Source organism: Anabrus simplex, chromosome 2, assembly GCF_040414725.1.
Source record: "Anabrus simplex isolate iqAnaSimp1 chromosome 2, ASM4041472v1, whole genome shotgun sequence".
NCBI lineage: Eukaryota > Metazoa > Arthropoda > Insecta > Orthoptera > Tettigoniidae > Anabrus > Anabrus simplex.
The window spans coordinates 1109060118-1109081103 of NC_090266.1; the positions used below are offsets into that span (position 1 = coordinate 1109060118).

Sequence of the window (20986 nt, forward strand, 5' to 3'; positions counted from 1 at the left end):
TACCACGAAATTTAAAAAGTGGTACGAGGGCTGGAACGGGTTCCACTCAGCCTCGGGAGGTCGACTGAGTATAGGTGGGTTCGATTCCAACCTCAGCCATCCTGGAAGTGGTTTTCCGTGGTTTCCCCACTTCTCCCCAGGCAAATGCTGGGATGGTACCTAAATTAACGCCACGGCCGCTTTCTACCCTCTTCCTTGTCTATCCCTTCCAATCTTTCCATCCCCTGCAAGGACCCTGTTCAGCATAGCAGGTGAGGCCACCTTGGCGAGGTACTGGTCATCCTACCCAGTTGTATCCCCGACCCTGAGTCTGAAGCTCCAGCCCACTGCCCTTCAGGCGGTAGAAGTGGGATCCCTCGCTAATTCTGAGGGAAAAACCGACCCTGGAGGGTAAACAGATAAAGAAGAAGAAGAAGAAGTAATTTTCTAACACCATTACACACTCAGTTCCCTAAAGTAGGACTAGCAATGTGACATATGTAAACCAGCAACGCCGCAGGAGCTATTTAACAGGACAAGTAATAATCCTGAAAGAGCCTACCTGGGGTAGGTATAGCCCCACAGATGTCGGGAGTAAGTCACAGGCGAGTTGGCCGTGCGGTTAGGGGCACGCAGCTGTGAGTTTGCATCCGGGAGATAGTGTGTTCGAACCCCACTGTCGGCAGCCCTGAAGGTGGTTTTCCGTGGTTTCCCATTTGTACATCAGACAAATGCCGGGACTCTATCTTAATCTAGGCCTTTCCTATCCTATCGTCGCCATAAGACCTGTCTGTGTCGGTGCGATGTAATCCAAATTATAAAGAAAATGTAAGTCAGCCTCCAGCCGGACGAAGAAGCTAAGGATGTCATTGTTAAGGCCCGCTAAGACGCGCTGTTCTCCGGAACACTTAGTTGCCACGATGATGATCAGCTCGGCCTTTTGGGGGTGGATAAGAGCCACTAGTTCAAGTCCCATCCAGTTTGCAGTCGGGGTGTATGCCGAGTCCTCCACCTAGCGGACACACAGAGCACTGAACTAGCCCATGAAATCCCTTGATCTCAATCCCTGTTATGGTTCTGGAGTGGGAGCCACGCTAAGAACGCACCCTTGATGATGATCTGGAATTGAGGAAGAGTATCATTGCTACATTGGGCTCGTGTTTGAAGCTATTTCGTCTCCTCGTCCCTACGAGACTCAATGAAATTATGAGCAGTTTGGTGGACAGTCATCTTGTTAAAGAAGAAAAATGCTTTCATTGTCAATATTCCTATATTGATTTCCTATTCAACGAGCCATGATATTAATTTTCTTGAGGAAGAATTCACCTCATTTTAGTTTTCAAACTTGCTATTTTTCTTTTCGTTTAAACGAAAACTCCATTTTATTTTAATAGTTTCATTCCTTGCAATTAAGCAAGAAACAGCCACTATTTCCTAATTGCGTAATATTGATTACAAGAATCAATAAATAAAACAATATTAATATTTAATTTCTTGATTGAAAACTCATAAAGTATTCTTTTTCCGAACTTTTGTGATGCAACTCGTTTTCACTTTGAGATAGTTGGGGGAGCTCTAGACTCTGCTTGACTGAGAACTGGCCAAAGGCAGATCTTCCATTGTTTTGACGTTAATTGCCTGCTCCGTGTTCTAGGCATATTGTGTTTGTCATTTTAGCCAGAGCCTCTTTCTTCAGTTCCCGGTTAGTCCACGACTAAGTGTTGCATTGCCTCGCGGAATTAACTAAGGGGCTATATGGTATGAGAGCAATTAAAGCGGTTGAGGATACCAAGTAACACAGCTGACGTTGTTGTCACATATACCACGTATCTGACTGGACAGCAGTCATCATGGTAGCCAATGCCTTCCTGGTTCGTAGAGCCGCAGTTATGAATCATCTTTACATACTATTTATCATGGATCTCTAGTTAATTGTAACGGTGAAAGAGTATCAGTCCTTAAAATATCGCATAGCGTAACAAGTCAGGAAAACATTCTGGTTTGTTTTATAACCAGAGCTGGGGAGCAATTGAGTAAAATTAGTCGAATTACTTGTTACGATTACCTTCTTAGTAACATTTACTTGTACTTTACAAAATGTAATGTCTACTTGTATTTTGTAGTCGTTCCATTGATATATACATCGCACGGAACCAGAAACGGGGAAGGAATAAGTGATGATAAAGCTTTCTACTACAGCAGAACCAGTAGCTTCACCAGTTCAGGATGAGGCACTTTATTCCAAATACATCATCCTTATACCAACAATGTTCTTAACAAAAACACATGTGCCCCTGTAGAGCGTCTTTGTCGTAAATGCAAAGATGCACTTTCCCCAAAAATCGTCGAGGCTTAGCAAATAAATGTAAAATTATTTGAAACGCCAAATAATTAACTAAAATTAAAATTATGGAAAACGATATTTTGGAATGTTCCAAGGAATTATGTCCAGTCTCACCTAGAAATGAAAGCCACTTAATGTCTCTATGCTACAATCGACACAAAATTAAATAACATTTTTTCCTTGCAAACTTTGTAATATGCGAGACAAAGGTAAGATTTCCTCAAGACTTGCGTTCTGTGAAGTAATTGTAGTGTTACTCACTACTTGTTGAAATAATTTATAAAATATATCTTCCTCATCATCTCTCGTGGGATGTATGTCAGTTTTATTTCAAGAAGTAAATTATTAGTAAAAATTACAAGTTGTAAAGTAAAAGTAAAGATTACAAGTAAAATTTACTAAGAATGTAATCGTTACAAGAAATTCCATTAATTTTATTCAGTTAACTCCTAACTCTGGTTATAAAACAAACCAGAATGTTTTCCTGACTTGTTACGCTATGCGATATTTTAATGACTGATACTCTTTCACCGTTACATTGGTTACCATTAACTAGAGATTCATGATAAATAGTATGTAAGGATGACTCAGAACTGCGGCTCTATGGATCTGGAAGACATTGCCTGCCATGATGACTGCTGTCCATTCAGTTACATGGTCTATGACACAACAAACTCAGCTGTATCCGGTAAGTGTAATTCAGTCCCACCACTCTTTATAACTACTGCATTAGCCCGCTCAAACAGCTTTCGGGTTATGAGACGCCTGAGATGTGAATTTATAGAGTCATCAACAATCTAATCACAATGAACTTGTAACATTCTTGAACTTTCTCCTCTCAAGATATTTATTGACAAAGCTATACCTGGAAGCACGACTTGAGTGACACGCAAACTGGGGTAGAGACCTGTTGCAGTTATTAACTAGTAAATTTAATAAACATAAAAGGAAGGAGGCGGACGTGCCAACAACTTCCATCGGTCTTCAGAAACAAAACCATGCCAGAATTTTCTCCGCAGTCCCCGAGCACCACTATAAGCCTCAAATGCCAGAAATATTCTCATATCTTGTGGTAAAGAAGAAGTCAAAATTCCTCTCTACTATTACAAAAGTCAGCACAAAGGGGCGATACATATTAGAAAAGGAACGACAGCGCATTGAAAGTATATCAGTATATCTAGATGCCGGGCCTCTTACCCGACTGCCCCGGCTTCGATTCCTGGCCAGATCAGGGAAGGCTGGTTAGAGGTGTATTACAATTGAGGAGGTATCTGACGATGAGATAGCGTCCCTGGTCTAAGAAGCGAAGAATAACGGCCGAGAAGATTCGTCATGCCGACAAAAGGACACTTCGTAATCTGCAGACCTTCGGGCTGAGCAGCTGTCGCTTGCTACGCGAATCGGAACTGTTGCGTCATTGTGTTTGGTTTCAATATATAGAAAATCGGAACTTCCTCGGTGATATTCCATTATAACCTAAAATACAGATTACTATACTTAAAACATGTATTACGAAAAATAAGTAATCCGCTACTATTCATCGCCAATTGTGTAACTGACAGAGTATCAGAGCGAATGCGTAGGAGAGAAAAGCCCAGAGCTCACGAATGACGCATGTTTTCTCGAGAACTACATACACTTGTCCAATTCTGAAAATAATCACACATTTGAATTTATAATATACATTGTAATGCTAGGTGTAGTTCCATCAAAAGAAGCGAAGTTAGTATCGTTATTGACAATTCAGTTTTATTATGAACCTGTCAGTAGCATTCATGGAAATGGAAACAGTTTTACGATTATCTTACGTGATTCACCCTGCATCAAAAGCAAAAGATTTAAAAAGGCGAGAGGTTTCCTTCCTACCTTACCACTATGTCGCTAGACTTATGAACAAAGAGTGCTGATACTCAGTACTTACACCTCAAGATCACATTCGGTATTATAATGAAATCCTTGAAAGTGAGTAGAAAAAGAAAGAAGCGGGGAGGAATGCAGTAATTTTGCCGCAATCGCCTGAGGTGATTAAGAGGCACCTGGAGTCGCAGGTTTACAAGATTCGAAGTAAGTTTGAGTTAGGTAAGTCATCTTTAACACAGGTGATCTTATAAATACTGCAACGTGACTGGCAAGGATGTTTTAAACCACAAATAAGAGGATAATAATGAGTTACAAAAAGAGAACCACAAGGAACCTTGAGAAATTAACTGCAAGGTCGTAGATCGAATGTATGGTGATACAATACGGAGACAACGTGTTACGAACCCTCTGGCAATACTGAACACTAGCATAAAATGTTTCCTTCATTGTCCAGAATTAGCCAAATTATTCTGTCAAGCAGAGTAGCATTGTTGTAGGGCAGCTTTTCTCACTCAAGGACCAGTAACATGTCAGGAATAATTCCAAGAACCACTCAATTATTATTTTGTATTTATTTGAAGGAGCGATTAAAATTCTTTCTCTCAAATATGGTTGTTGAAAACTGGATGACGATTTTCGATTCTGCTTCAGACATTTCGGGATAATCACTTCTTACTGAAGACGTGATCCTGAATCAAGGCAAGTTAAGCTGACTGTCACTCGAAAGCTCACTCTCATAAAAGTTATTTGGAAAATATGCTTCAAAATTTGTTTGCTAGTTTTGAAATGGTTAAAAAAAATTCAAAAACTCAGAATTGACGCAAATGTAGTTTCCTTTTTTTTTTTGCTAGTTGTTTTACGTCGCACCGACACCGATAGGTCTTATGGCGACGATGGGACAAGGAAGGGCTAGGAGTGGGAAGGAAGCGGCCGTGGCCTTAATTAAGGTACAGCTCCAGCATTTGCCTGGTATGAAAATGGGAAACCACGGAAAACCATTTTCAGGGCTGCCGACAGTGGGGTTCGAACCTACTATCTCCCGAATACTGGATACTGGCCGCTCTTCAGCGACTACAGCTATCGAGCTCGGTAATGTAGTTTTCTAATAAAAATGATTCTATTAAGTAAATGCTGGAGTAGAGACAAAGGAGGTCATCATTAACATGAGTTCCAGTTTTCATGTTCTTAAGTATTAAACGGAAATAAATACAAATATTTGAGTGTGACTTGATATAACCTCATGATGTTCTTTGAAGGACGAAACTTGTAATTCTTTGTTCAATAGTGTATTTTTATTCCTTGTTTAATAACGTGTTATGATATTGTGTGTTAGACAGACTGGAAAGCTACATTAGCATCATTAGTAGGTTTGTCTGTATCTCTAACTTACTTAGATTCCATGTTACCTGTCATATCGTTAATTCTGCGTCCTGCAGTGTCATTTTAACGACAAATCAAATCAAATCAAATCAAATCAATACCTGTCAGTAACTTGTTTCCAAACATAGTTTTCACCAAATCAAGCAGTAAATTCCCGATAGAATGATGTTTCCTTGTTCTGGCTGCGCGCAAACTTAAAAGGTAGATTGCTATTAATGGAATCCATGGCTCCCAAAAGTTAAGCTAGTTTATTTTTTACATTATAATACTTCGTTTCTGGAGCCTCCGTGGCTCAGACGGCAGCGCGTCGGCCTCTCACCGCTGGATACCGTGGTTCAAATCCCGGTCATTCCAGTGAGATTTGTGCTGGACAAAGCGGAGGTGGGACAGGTTTTTCTCCGGGTACTCCGGTTTTCCCTGTCATCTTTCATTCCAGCAACACTCTCCGTTATCATTTCATAGCATCTATCAGTCATTAATATATCACTTTGGGAGTGGCGACCCCATCGTACTAATGGCCTATATATGCTTCATTCATTACATACCTGACCCGGTCAATGACTGGAAAACAGGTTGTAAGTTTTCATTTTCAATACTTCGTTTCTGAATCGCATCGACACTTTTCAGGTTTTATGTACTCGTTCGACAAGACTTCGTAACACACCGTGCTTTCTGTTCGTGTTCTTCACAGCACCAGGTAAATCCTAATTGCAAATACGAACTGTCTTTTTTTCCTAATTCCTATTTTTTTGAACTGCCGCTTCAACTTTAATAGCAGACTTAACTCATTTACTCGTCTCTCCAACACACGTTTCACAGTTAGAATTAGCATCGCCGGTATCACTTGATTTTATTTTTCAAAATGTCCGGCTCCATGGCTAAATGGTTAGTGTGCTGGCCTTTGGTCACCGGGGTCCCGGGTTCGATTCCCGGCAGGGTCGGGATTTAACCATCATTGGTTAACTTCGACGGCACGAGGGATGGGTGTATGTGTAGTCTTCAACACTATTTCTTCCTCATCACGACGCGCAAGTCGCCTACGGGAGTCAAATAAAATGACCTGCACCTGGCGAGCCGAAGTTGTCCTCGGACACTCCCGGCACTAAAAGCCATACGCCATTTCATTTTATTTTTCAAAATCACTCTTCTAAGACCCTTTTCCATTATTAAAAGAGTTTTCGGAGATTAATATTGAAACTGGAATTAACTCACGACGCACATTGTCACCTCTGAAAATCTGCTGAGCTTCAACTGAGGGAGCAAAGCAATGGGATACTGTTTACTTCACCAAACATACCAACTGTACCACGGTCCCTCCTTGAAGCCTACTGAATAACAATGCAGTCATGTCCTCATATCCTGCAAATAAGGTGGGGGGCCAAATTCCGTCCCCCTAGGGATTTCCTGTTTGCACGGTTGGTACCTAATGTTTAGCCGCGGACACACGCGTAACCTCGTCCTCATCCCGTTGTCTTGTTGTGCGAGTTGGTTGTGTGCGCCACGTTTATTTTCCGTGTACATGGAGGATACATTTTTCATGTTGAGTTGAGTTAGTGCAGCATTCAAATTAGGAGCTTGATGTTAGAATAGAACAGAACAGTATAGAATAGAACAGAATAAAATAGAACAGAATAGAATAGAATAAGACGAAATAGAATAGAATAGAATAGAATAGAATGTAATCGGGAGATAGTGGGTTCGAGTCCCACTGTCGGCAGACTTGAAGATGGTTTTCCGTGGTTTCCCATTTTCACACCAGGCAAATGCCGGGGCCTTACCATAATTAAGGCCACGGCTGCTTCCTTCCAATTCCTAGGAATTTCCTATCCCATCGTCGCCATAAGACCTATCTGTGTCACTGCGACGTAAAGCAAATAGCAAAAAAAAAGAATAAAATAGAAAAAAAAGAATAAAATAGAATAGAACAGAACAGAATAGAATAGAATAGAATAGAATAGAACAGAATACTCCCCTCCCCCAGTTTCGGATCACCTGAAACTTGGGAGGGTGTAATCATTTATAGTAATCCAAAATGTGTGTTGAAACATGCATTCTTTTCCCTACATTAAACATTACAGTAAACTTATTAACTACTTCAATCTAATTTCTAAATTGTATTTTTTCTTTAAGCTTTATTTATTTATTTATTTATTTATTTATTTATTTATTTATTTATTTATTTATTTATTTATTTATTTATTTATTTTGTCCTAGACGTTAACAGAGTCATATAGTCTATGACACGCATGTATCTTACCATCCCTAAGTTGTATTAGTGCTTAAGTGTCTCATCAGTCTTTATAGAGTTATCGTGCACTTACAACATATATTTTGAATGAATTGAATGACTGAAAGAATGACCGAGAGCCTGTATGAATTGGTGAGTGAATGATTTCACGACTGCATTTTAAGAGCATGGTATTCCTAGAGTGAGCACTGATACACTACTAGCAAGATACCCGTGCTTCGCTACGGTATTATACTGAAATTTATAATTGAATGCTTATTGTTTTAGATATATAATCCGCCGAAATTCGCGATCTGACTCGTTTTCTTCGAGAATCCGCCAAAATTCGCGATCTGACTCGTTTTCTAATAGATTACGGCAAGTTTCCTCCCATTTTTCAATCTTCCTTTCAGCAATCGATTTCGTACTTCCCGGGGTAGGATCAGGTATTCCACCCGGTCAGTTGGGTCCCTAAATCTTTGCCATCTTTTCCTATAAGCATTTTTAATATGGATCAAATCCTTCAGGAGATCCGGCGTGGTGTCGTATTGGGTGCCTTGGCGGTACTGAACCCGCGGCTGGACTGCATTCTTAGTCAATACCCGTCCAGGACCCGTTTCCAGCGCGGTCCGCACATTTGACAACGGTGTAGAACATTATTATTATTATTATTATTATTATTATTATTATTATTATTATTATTATTATTATTATTATTATTATTATTATTATTATTATTATTATTATTATTATTATTATTATTATTATTATTGTTATTATTATTATTAGATGTTCTGGACCCCACAGCAAGATGCAACACCGCTATTTGGCGGTAAATTACATCTGCTGCCATTGTCATTGTTGATGATGTGACCAGCACCATTGTCGCGCGTAGGCAAGTGTGCGGGATTTCTGGCGATACGAATGACATACTTCCGTGCGTTATTGACCTTATTATAGAGGTGAACAATTTAACGGTCAATCTCATTCCTATCGTTTATTTCAAATGTTTAAATTTTTATTTATATGCCAGGAGAATCTGCTGTAATCTAAGAACGTTCTCCGAAGGAAAAGATGGCTGTTGAAAACGAACCCAGGAAAGATTAAAAATGATCGTTTTATGATCAGAATAAGTACATCGAAAATCTACAGTCTGTTTCCAGTCATTCGACAGGATCAGAGATGGAATGAATAAAGCCCAATCTAGCGACGACGATAGGAATTGTGCCGGCTGCCGAAGCACTCCTCTGGGGCAATGATCGATGAATGACAAATGAAATGAAATATTGGACAGTGTTTCTGGAATGAATGACGACAGGGAAAAACGGAATACCCGGAGAAAAACCTGTCCCGCCTCCGTTTTGTCCAGCACGAATGTCACATGGAGTGACCGGGATTTGAACCACGGAACCCAGCTGTGAGAGGCCGACGCGCTGCCGCCTGAGCAACGAAGGCTCCTTATAAGTACATTATGAGCAGTAAAATCAATTGGTCTCACTTTCTTTTACACCCCACCGCCGTTAAGTTTATTTACATCCCCCCCAAAAAAACTTAAAAGAAGGCGTGTTTCTTTATGTTTAGAGGAGATTCCAAACACCAATGTTCACGTCTATTAGCATCAGTTTGAGATATAAGTATCCCCATAAAATAATTCACATTTTTTCATTTCCTTTCACACTCCTCCCCTCCCCCCCACTAAGTGAATTTTCCGGCAAAAAATACTTGTTTCTTTAATATTAAAGGATCTTCTAAATACCAATTATCACGGCTCTAACTTCTTCAGTTTTTGATTTATGTGTCCTTATGGAAGGAATTATACTCCTTTTCACTCCCGCCCCCCAAGACGGTCCCCCGCCAAAACGCGTTTTTCTTTGTTTTTAAAGGTGATCCAAATACCAATTTTCACGTCTGTAACAACTTTAGTTTTTATTAGATGTATGTATTCTCATACAATTAAGTCAATTAATTTTTCAGTTCTTCCCGCCCCCCCTCATTGGATTTTCCGAGAATACGTGTTTCTATACTTTTAAAGCCGAGTCCAAATATCAAATTTTACGTCTGTAACATCTTCATTTTTGAGATATCAGTAGCCTAATTAAAATAATTCAACACCATTTTCAGTCACTTTTAACACCCCCCCTTCCATCCAAGTATATTTCCGAAAATTAAAAATACACGTTTCTTTATTTTTAATAGAGATAAAAAAATACCATTTTTCACTTCTGTAACATGTTAAGTTTTTTGAGATATTCTGTAGAAATTCTCATTTTAAAATTTCACCTCTTTTTAGTTCGCCTTAAGTGGAGTTTCCAAAAACAAATCACCTATGTTTCTTTACATTTACAGGAGATTCCAAACACCCACCTTTACGTCTGTAACATTTTACATTTCTAAGATATTCTGTAGATATAGTCTTTCAAAAAATTCACCCCAATTTGTCACTCATGTTTAACCGCCATTAATTGGATTTTCCAAAAACATAAAATACGTGTTTTTTAATTTTTAAAGGAGATCCCATATACAAATTTTCAGTTCTGTAATATCTTCAGTTTCTGAGATGTATGTATCCTCATTAAAGGCATTCAACCCATTATTCACCCTTTTACACCCCTCCTATTGGGATTTACAGAAAACAAAAAATACGTGTTCCTTTATTTTTAAAGGCGATTCTAATTACCAATTTTTACATCTGTAAACTTTTAAAGTTTTAAGATGTAGACACACTTATTTTAAAAAATTCACCCCCCTTTTTCACCGCCCATTATTTGGATTTTCCAAAAACGAAAAAGATACCTGTTTCTTTATTTTTAAAGTAGATCCGAAATACCAATTTTCAGGTCTGTAATATCTTCATGTTCTGAAATATAAGTAGCCTCGTCAAAGGCATTCAACCCCCTTTTTCACCCTTTTCCACCCTTCCTCTTGGGATTTTCCGAAAACAAGCAATACGTGTTTCTTTATTTATAAAGGAGATTCTAAATCCCAATTTTTACATCTATAAACTTTAAAAGTTTTGAGATATAGATACACTCATTTTAAAAAATTACCCCCTTTCCACCCCCCATTAATTGGATTTTCCAGAAACAAAAAATTCGTGTTTCTTTATTTTTAAAGGAGATCCCAAACACCAATTTTCAGGTCTGTAATATCTTCAGTTTCTGAGATATAAGTACCGGTATCCTGATTAAAGGCATTCAACCAATTTTTCACCCTTTTTCACCCCTCCTATTGGGATTTTCTGAAAACAAAAAGTACGTGTTTCCTTATCTTTAAGGAAGATTCTAAATACCAATTTTTACATGTGTAAACTTTTAAAGTTTTGAGATATAGATACACTCATTTTAAAATTTCACCCCCTTTTCACTCCCTTAGCGACGGAATATCTAAAAATTCTCTCTTAACGAGCACCTACATCTTAATATGAATGTATCCCCAAAAATTTCATTTCTTTATGTTCGGTAGTTTTTGCTGGGCGATGATGAGTCAGTCAGTCAGTCAGTCAGTCAGTCAGTCAGGACATATTATTTTATATATATAGATGTGTATGAAATACTGGTGTAGTTCCCGCGGTGTAATCGCTACAGTGAGGTAGTTGGCGTGACTCACTGTAGCGGCCATTATAATAAATCTAGGAATGTTCGTAATAACGTCCCCTGCACTTTATTTGTTATTTAAGAATTTTATTATATTTTCAGATGGGAAAACGCAAGCAGTGGGTTAAGGAGGCTATGAAAAAGGCTATTAACCCAGTGAGAGACAAGGTAAGGCGTTTAACATCCCATGAGCAACGCTGAAAGACTGTTCAAAAGAATACCAAGAAGACATTTTGCATAAATGGCCTTCAAGTAATTTATAATAGGAAAAGTGTTTGGTAAGGTTAGAAAGGAAAAAAATATCAAAATCAATTGTACTTCTCATAAAAATTTGGTGGGGGACGAAATTACAAACACATTTTACGTAGTTTAGTTTTTGTAGTGTGTATGTTGTCAAATATTGACTACCTTACGTTATAACAGTTTCATTGTATCTTGCCCTTAAACGGACATACTCAGTAATATATATACCAACTTCTAGCCTTGTCCATGATGTTCCTGAATTTCTACAAGACCAAGTCTTCTAAGGGGACGAAATATGGGCCCCTACCTTATCAAATTTTTGTCTGGTCGTTGAAATGAATCCTTTAGATTTAAACCCTCTAAAATTCATTGTACATGTGACATGAATTTTACTACTCTGTCTTTAAGTATACTCTATTACTTACAATTGCTTCTGGATCCCCATGCATATTCTGATAACAGTTTAATCAATAACCTGTAGAAAAAGAAGAGGTGACTTCCTCAACAATAATTTATGAAAGTGGATGATGGGGATTTTGAATCTAGAGGATTCAAATATTCATGACTAGCTTATAGCATTATATAGTACGAGTACGATATCCAGTTTATGTGAACAATTTTTACTATGTTTTGTATTATGATATTTCAAGTCAACCACAAATTGAGTGTTGAGAATAGTGTTGGCTACTGAGTGTATGATTCAAAGCAGTGTATCGATTCATTCAACTTTTTTTTTTTGCTATTTGTTTTACGTCGCGCCGACACAGATACGTCTTATGGCGACGATGGGATAGGAAAGGCCTAGGAAGTGGAAGGAAGCGGCCGTGGCCTTAATTAAGGTACAGCCTCGGCATTTGCCTGGTATGAAAATGGGAAACCACGGAAAACCATCTTCAGGGCTGCCGACAGTGGGGCTCGAACCCACGATCTCCCGATTACTGGATACTGGCCGCACTTAAGCGACTGCAGCTATCGAGCTCGGTATTCATTCAATTGTCCGCCGGAATCGAATCAGAGCAACGCCGAGCTCACGGCACATGATTCAGCAGACTCGCAGCAGACAGTGCAGAGTGGCGCACTCACGGATCAGTGAGACACAGCATACACACAGTTCATTATTGAAACAATGGACATTAGCGGCGAGCCGAACTTCCGCTGAGGGCGAGGCATACAGAGCCATGGTTCACTGAACGAACCGTACGAAATAACGGTCTCGCTCCCAGCTCATTTGAATCTTGCATTCACTGTCCTCTTTTGCAGGGAGGTTTAAATTATAGTTGCCGGCCCCGTGGTGTAGGGGTAGCGTGCCTGCCTCTTACCTGGCGGCCCCGGTTTCGATTCCCGGCCAGGTCAGGGATTTTTACCTGGACCTGAGAGCTGGTTCGAGGTCCACTCAGCCTACGTGATTAGAATCGAGGAGCTATCTGACGGTGAGATAGCGGCCCCGGTCTAGAAAGCCAAGATGCATCCGGGAGATAGTAGGTTCGAAGCCCTGAAGATGGTTTTCCGTGGTTTCCCATTTTCACACCAGGCAAATGCTGGGGCTGTACCTTAATTAAGGCCACGGACGCTTCCTTCCAACTCCTAGGTGTTTCCTATCCCATCGTCGCCAAAAGACCTATCTGTGTCGGTGCGACGTAAAGCCCCTAGCAAAAAAAAGAAAGCCAAGAATAACGGCCGAGAGGATTCGTCGTGCTGACCATACGACACACCGTAATCTGCAGGCCTTCGGGCTGAGCAGCGGTCGCTTGGTAGGCCAAGGCACTTCAAGGGCTGTAGTACCATGGGGTTTGGTTTTTAAATTATAGTTGGATTTATATGCAATGTTAAAAATGTAGTCAAAACATAATTCCAAAGTATCTAGTATGTAGGTAGGCTATTACGTTATCCTATGTATTAGTTTAATGAATACCGAGCAAGCTGGCCGCGCGGTTAGGGGCGCGCAGCTCTGAGATTGCATTTGGGAGGTAATCGGTTCCAACCCCACTGTCGGAAGCCCGGAAGATGGCCTTCTATATTGGAAAGAACCGCTCAGTATTCTGTCAGTTCGATTTGACAAGACTTCAATCATCGAATCACGTGATCACCGGTGTACGTGGACAGTGAGTAAGTGAGCCGACTGGCGCAGTAACTTAACTAAACAGATGTTGAATCAGAAAACCGTGAATGCAGTCAAAGTTCCCAGTTCTTTGAAGTCATTTAAGGAAAGACTAGGGAAACAATTGATAGGAAAGATAGCGAAGCCACCTGGGCGACAGCCCTGAATGCAGATCATTGATGATTGTGTGTACAGATTTTTTTCATCTAATTCTATATAACTTATTTAATGGAGTTGCCACTGTGGGGCTTTGTAACATCAACACTTGATGCGAAGAGGTGGCTGCAAGAGAAACCTGAATCTGAGAGCTGGACGTGGGATAGGAAAGCAGTTGATAGAATGAACACCAGATGGCAGCAGTGAGCATTGAATGCTGTTGCCACTACCTCAGTACACACTACACACAGTAATATGAAGGATGAATTTTATGTGCCGTGAATCGGTTCACACTACCGATTTAGTAACGTGAACGGATTCAGATAAATCGATTCAGTAAAATGAATCGACAATCCCATCACTAGTTGAGAATCGTAGCTCACATCTTCGTCACTCTTCTGCTAATGCGATGGTGAAGAAACATGACGTGATAACGAACAATGATATACGTGTAGCGTACAAGTTATATTTCAACATCCCTGTGAGGAATTGAGAGAAACAGTGGGTTCTGAATTACTTCTGCGACTCGTGCAATACAACTTTGGACAGTAAGTTACTTTGGATTTTCTAATGAATGAATGAAAGAATGAATGAATGAAAAATAAAGCAAAATATTGCATTTTGAACGAGGTCTTTCAAGTGAGGATTTCGTCTAAGTTTCGTTCCTTTCGCCATGCTTTTGTGTGGTGCAGAACTGGGAGAGAGCTATGAGAATTGGAATTCCGAGGATTTGGAGCGAGCCGAGCAACCATGACGATGACTGCTACTTCTATGTGGTGAAGCCAAAAACTTTAAAGAAAACCAAAAGAATAAATCCAGAATAGAGTATCCGGATTTGTCTTCTTTTTCTGCACCAGTGCTCCATTCCGATGTTCTTCCTGTGCCAGTAGGTTTCCTCGTTCAGCAACCAGCGAAATTGCTGGGAGCAAGGAAACACTCGAAAGCTAACAAGATCTTTTTCAGCCGATGGAAGTAGGAAAAACACCGTAAATCCCCTATCAACATTATATCAATGACTTGATGCGAGATCTAGTTCTAGTAGAAATTATGATTTCGCGGCTAAAGGAGTGGAACTGGGTGGACTAAATCGTGCACGTGTCTGAGCAGAGAAAGCGGTACACAACTTTTGTGAGCTTCTACACCGAAGACGACGACTTGTGTTTCTGTCAGGAAGTTAATTTGTTCTTCGAAGAGATAGGAATGGAATACGAGCCAGCCCATTGGAGTCTGTTCAGGGACGGTTCCTCCAGCAGCTTAAAATCGGTCCTGGTGCATAATGGAAACCAGTACCCTTCAGACCTTACTGCGTATTCCAATCATCTCAAGGAAAATTACTACAGTTTAAGAACATTGCTGTAAAAACTAATGTACAAGGACCACAAGTAGGAGGTCATCGGAGATTTTAAGGTGATATTGTTTCTCATCAGTGTGAAAGGATGCCGTACGAGGCTTCCGTGCGCTCTTTGTTTATGGGATAACCGGACCGTATACGAGCATTAAAAGAAGGAGGTCTAGCCTCAGAGACTTGAGTTTACTGTCGGCAACACGAATGTTAAGTGGCAGCCATTAGATGATCCAATCGAAATCTTAATGCCGCCACTGAATATTAAGTACGGCCTTATGAAGCACTTCGTCAAAGGACTGGACCAAGAATTCGAACCATTTCAGATCCTTCGAGATAAATTCCCTAAGTTGTTAGAAGCTAAGTTAAAGCAGGTATATTTCTGGGGCCACAGATTAAACAGATCATGAAGCAGGACGATTTTGTAGAAAAGCTCAAAGAGAAAGAAAAGGAAGCCTGCAAAAATGTTGCCGTCATGACAGAAGGCTTTCTCGGGAACAACAAGGCGCAAGACTATCCGGCCCTGGTCAAGGAGCTAGTGGTAAAATAGGATGCCTCATGTCTCTCAAAATGTATACACGTTGAATTGTCATCTTGAGACATTTAAGGACAATATGGGCGATTTCTCGGAGAAACAAGGAGAAAGGTTCTCCAAGAAATCATGGACATGGAGCGCCGCTGTCAATTGATTGTCGTCGAAGAGTAGGATGGGAGATTATATTTGGGACCTCCTTCACGAGAGTCCACTGGAATACAATCGAAAGTTTAAGGCACGTAAATCTGTTAACTTTTCAAGCCAAAGCAGCAACTTAACACACCGGGCGAATTGGCCGTGCGGTTAGGAGCGCGCAGCTGTGAGCTTGCACCCGGGAGATAGTGGGTTCGAATCCTACTGTCGGCAGCCCTGAAGATGGTTTTCCGTGGTTTCCCATTTTCACACCAGGCAAATGCTGATGCTGTACCTTAATCAAAGCCACGGCCGCTTCCTTCCCATTCCTAGGCCTTTCCTATCCCATCGCCGTCATAAGATCTATCTGTGTCGGTGCGACGTAAAGCAAAATAGCAAAAAAAAAAAAAAGCAATTTTAACATCTGCCTAATTATCTAATTGTTTTCCTGATTTTTTCTGTCTTACTTTTTTTTCAATCTTGTCTTACTTTTACATATAACCAAGTACTTGGAGTGCATATATGTAGAGTTTTACTAAAAGAGGTCAAGTCTATTACAAATAATTTAAAAATTTATGTTACAAACATTTATTTTTCGCATCGCAATGATTCTACCAAGCCTATTCTAGTTTAGGGGGTCTTCATCTGGTATCCCAGATTGGGGAGAACGTTTGCTATTCATCTCGAGCAAAATTATGGTAAACAATCGAGAAAAATATATAAAATACTAAACTCTCAACGCTCTGACCGTAAAAACAAATCAGTATTACTGTATCATTGATTTTCCTTCATTGTAGGGCTAAAGGAACCAGTTATACGTAGTCACAAAAAAGTTAAACTTTGTTTACCAGCGTTGTTTTCTTTTGCCAAAAATGAACTCTTGTAGAAATATGTTGGAATCACATTGAAGTCCTCTCCAACTCCCTCTAGTTTCTAGTACGATTGTATCTCAAAACGTAGACAAAATAGCAATCAAAAGTAAAATTGATTATTATACAACTCAACCGAGATGAAAATGAATTTTTAGCAGAAAATTATGAATGTTCAGGCAGAAAGACCATTTTATATACATGTATCTATTATGCCCATATAACAGCCATCTTGATACAGAAACCTGGTACCAAGATTTGTGACGTCACGTTGTTGCGTGTAATACCTATACTACTGCTACGATATTTTCATCATAGTATGACAAAGTAAATGCAATAATAATTATACAGAGGCATAAAACTGAATAAACACTATCAAGAGAAACTACTTACAAACACACAAATAACACTCAAGGTATATTACATATTGCAAAAAATTCGAAAAAAAAGGCTTCTCGCCTGGACTGTACGATGATGTTCACTAGGGGAATTTTTCTCTCTCAAAATAGTGTAATTATTTTACGCTTATTTGAGCACATGAGGTTATTAATTATTTTCGAATAACTGTTACCAATAATATTTGTCAAAATACGAGTGTGACAGGTCCCGGACACCACACACCCGCACTTATCGCAGAAATTGCCAGGTTCTTCAAATTTCATTTTAAAAATCATTAAAAAGGAACACCTTATGATTTCCACTGTTTAAAAGTACATCTTTGAATCAGGTATTAAGGTGTTAATTAACGTGTATCTCTCCACAATAATTTTAATTATTTAACTTGTTAACTCTGTCAAGCGATGTAGAAGTTACAGAAAGCATTCAAACGACTAGTAAACACTCACGTGCGGAACATAGCAGACTATATCCTAAAATCCAACTACAATATTTCGAAGGTATCTTGCAACCATTCAAGCATACTTGCACACTTACGGTTTTGGAAACTGTTATAGATGCCTTGACAGTTTGAACGTCTATGTTTCTTGTTGAAAATTCAAGTATATTGAGATCTGTTAACTTGCCCAAGCAGCCGTCAAAATTTGATAACTTGTCTCCTTTACACTATGTCTTGAAGGTTAGTTCATTATTGTGCTATTTTCGTTCCGCAGAGGTTGGTTTTGACCTATACGACGGCTGCTCAGGAAATATTGTTGGCACAGCATCGTCAGTTAATTTTGGTTTTCCTTTGGGCACAGTTAAAACGGAACCGTCTGGTCCTTTCTTGCATTGTCTACCCGAATTATACGATTCTTGCAGTAAAATTTCTCATATAGGCAAGGCAAATTTACTGGGTTCAAAGTTAGGCGGTGTGCACCATGAATCCATTTTTCCTCGCTTTTCCTTATTGCTAGGAAACGCAAAAATTGAGATAGCCCCTTCATTATTTCAACGATAATAAGAGGTATAACCGGGCACACTACACGTTCGCCCCATACTATGAAAAGGAGCCTACACTGCACCAACACGTTATACTGAAAATCTACAGGCTGTTTCGAGTCATTCGACCGAGTGAGGAATGGAATGAATGAAACCCCCATCTAACGGCCAGCTGCTGAAGCCTGTCGCACTCTTCTGGGCGAATAATTAATGACTTACACGTGAAACGAAAGGATATTGAACGGTGTTGCTGGAATGGAGAATGAAAGGGAAAGTCGCAGTAGCTGGAGGAAAATCTGTCCCGCATCCGCTTTGTCCAGCACAAACCTCACATGGAGTGACCGGAATTTGAACCATGGAATCCAGTGATGAGAGGCTGTCGTGCTGCCGCCTGAGCCACGGAGGCTTTTAACACATAATAATAATAATATATTTTAAAGCACGTTAGACAATTCATGATATTTCAGCGGGTTCACACACCACAGTACATAACTTAGCAATGCTTGTTAACATATTACTTCTGAAAACACATATTTTACTGATGTTTTTGCAGAGTTAGCACTAGAAAACACCAACAAAAACCTTTAATAATGTGGAATGAACAACAACGTGCTAGCTAACCACCATCAAAACAAGACTTCACATCAAATCACTAATACTGTTACATCATCCCTGTGAACTGTCAAGTGTAGAAGGTCGGAACACGGTTGGCCATGCTGGTTTCCAAAACGTGGTTTCTTCGAGAGCACGGCTATCTTTACTTCCAGGCTACAGGCATGCTCCCCAGGGCGAGGGCCAACTTTCACTGGCGCTCCAGGCTAAATTTTCTGACGGCATATCCTGAAAAATTACGATGATTTACGAGTAGTTTTCTATGTAGATGACGCCTTAGAAGATTAAATCGTCGTAAAAAAAAAAGAGCAGCCTTCATGCTCTATTGGTTAATTAACATTTTATTGAATAAATGGGAGAAATTACGTCCTCTGTTTGTATTGCAATTGGCTTCATGAGAGTGACGCACTTGTGGTGACACGCCAGGCAAAGTAATGCAACCCGCTATTACGCCAAATGGGATAAAAAGAGGCCTCACTTTGTCGGAATGTGATCTAGATGATGAGAATGGAGACATACTTACACAAGGTGTGATTCAGGGTGGCTGTCTCTTCTCGCAGGCATTTCTCGCATAGAACTCGTCTCGGACACCTGGAAAGTAAAGACGGGATGATCGTTAACGTTCGAGAAGTTGTGAACTTCCATGGCGGTTCTTATATACATACATACATACATACATACATACATACATACATACATACATACATACATACGTACATGCTGTCCCCGTCACATTAACTGTACGGATGATAATTGTGAGAAGATGGCCGCTGGAACAACATTTCCTCTCCTTGTGAGTATTGATTTTTAATGAGATCACCTTTACTTGACCAAGTGAAATATCTCGTCCACTGTTCAAGTGCAAGGTTTCGGATTTTCTTTGTGTTAGTTGATCTGGTGTAGGGAGCTAAAGCACGTGCCGGAGAATGCAAAATTTCAAAGCCAAGCAGAGAGTGTGTCATTCCGGAATATTCTCGACGCAGGGGTTTGAACCAATGAACTTCTAAAACTCATTTATTAATAATCAACATAACATTTATGTTTTGCCACACCTCCAGTCAGGTAGAGTGGATATAAGCTGACGTCGAAAGACCCCGTTCCCCACATTCTGTTGCAAATGAGCAGCGAACCAAGTTAACTATTTTTCAAATAGTTCTGCGGAGAAATAGTATGTATTCGTGGATGAATCTTATATTTCTATGTCAGTTTTCTGGAGACTCATCAAACTTTCAAAGGAGCCAAGTGAAACTCCACAGTGCCTGTGGGTACATTCTGTGCATTTCATCAAGAGGACCAAGTCTACAATAAAGAGGATTATTACTTGTGAAGCCATCTCTAACATAAACTCCTAGAATAAAATCGCAACCCTGACTTTAAGAATTGAACAACCGGGGACATCAAATCGACGCCACGAGATGGAATCCATCGTCATCAAAATTAGTATAATTTTGTAATATAATTTCTGTCAATCTTTCTTAGAATATAATACGATCTTTATTGTTGGAAAAGACCTATTAGTTAGAAACTTAGTAATATTGGTAATGGTAGATTTTGAACGTGAGTGTAAAAGTAGACTTGGAGCAGATTGAGGGAGTGTTATTGCCATCAAACATCAATGATTTAAACGTCACCGTTGAACATTAATAATCAGCAAATAATAGTGATTGTAACTTGTGCACTGAAAGCTGTTTTTATGTGATAATTATTCTAATCAGTGTTAAAGGAAGCTAGATAGAATTTTCTCGAATTATTACGCCACATCGTAGAATATCTTGCAAATAATCGTGTTATTACAAAGAAACTTTACATGGATGTGTCGTAGGAATAATAATAATTATTCTAAGCTTAATGAATGTATGGCATACAGGGATACTGTAGTAGAAACAATAAGGGATTGCCTAGGAACAAGATGGGAGAAAACGAACATCTTGGCTGAAGGATGAAGTGAGAGGAGTCTGCAGACTTGAAAGAAAGGCGTAAAGAAATGGCCCCAAACAAGGACTGATGATGACAGGGAATTGTACACAGATGAAGGAAACAGTACGAAACAAATAGTTGTTGAATCCAAGAAGAAGTCGTGGGAAGATTTTAGTAAAAATCTTGAAAGCTAGGTCAAGAAGCAGGGAAATATTTCTGAACAGTTATAAACAATCTTAGGAAGAAGGGAAAATGGAAATGAAATCTTTCTAGTGATATGGTGAACAACCGAGCTCATGGGGAGGAGGGCAATGATGTTGGT

At 39.7% G+C, this 20986-nt stretch overlaps 1 protein-coding gene across 1 annotated transcript in view; it reads right to left on the reverse strand.

Annotated features, from left to right (window-relative positions):
- LOC136863317 (neprilysin-11) overlaps positions 1–20986 on the reverse strand; it is a 269715-nt gene that overhangs the window by 150469 nt on the left and 98260 nt on the right. The window contains exon 3 of the mRNA XM_067139702.2: positions 19271–19338. Within this exon, the coding sequence (XP_066995803.1) occupies positions 19271–19338 (68 nt within the window). The remainder of the gene's footprint in view (positions 1–19270; positions 19339–20986) is intronic.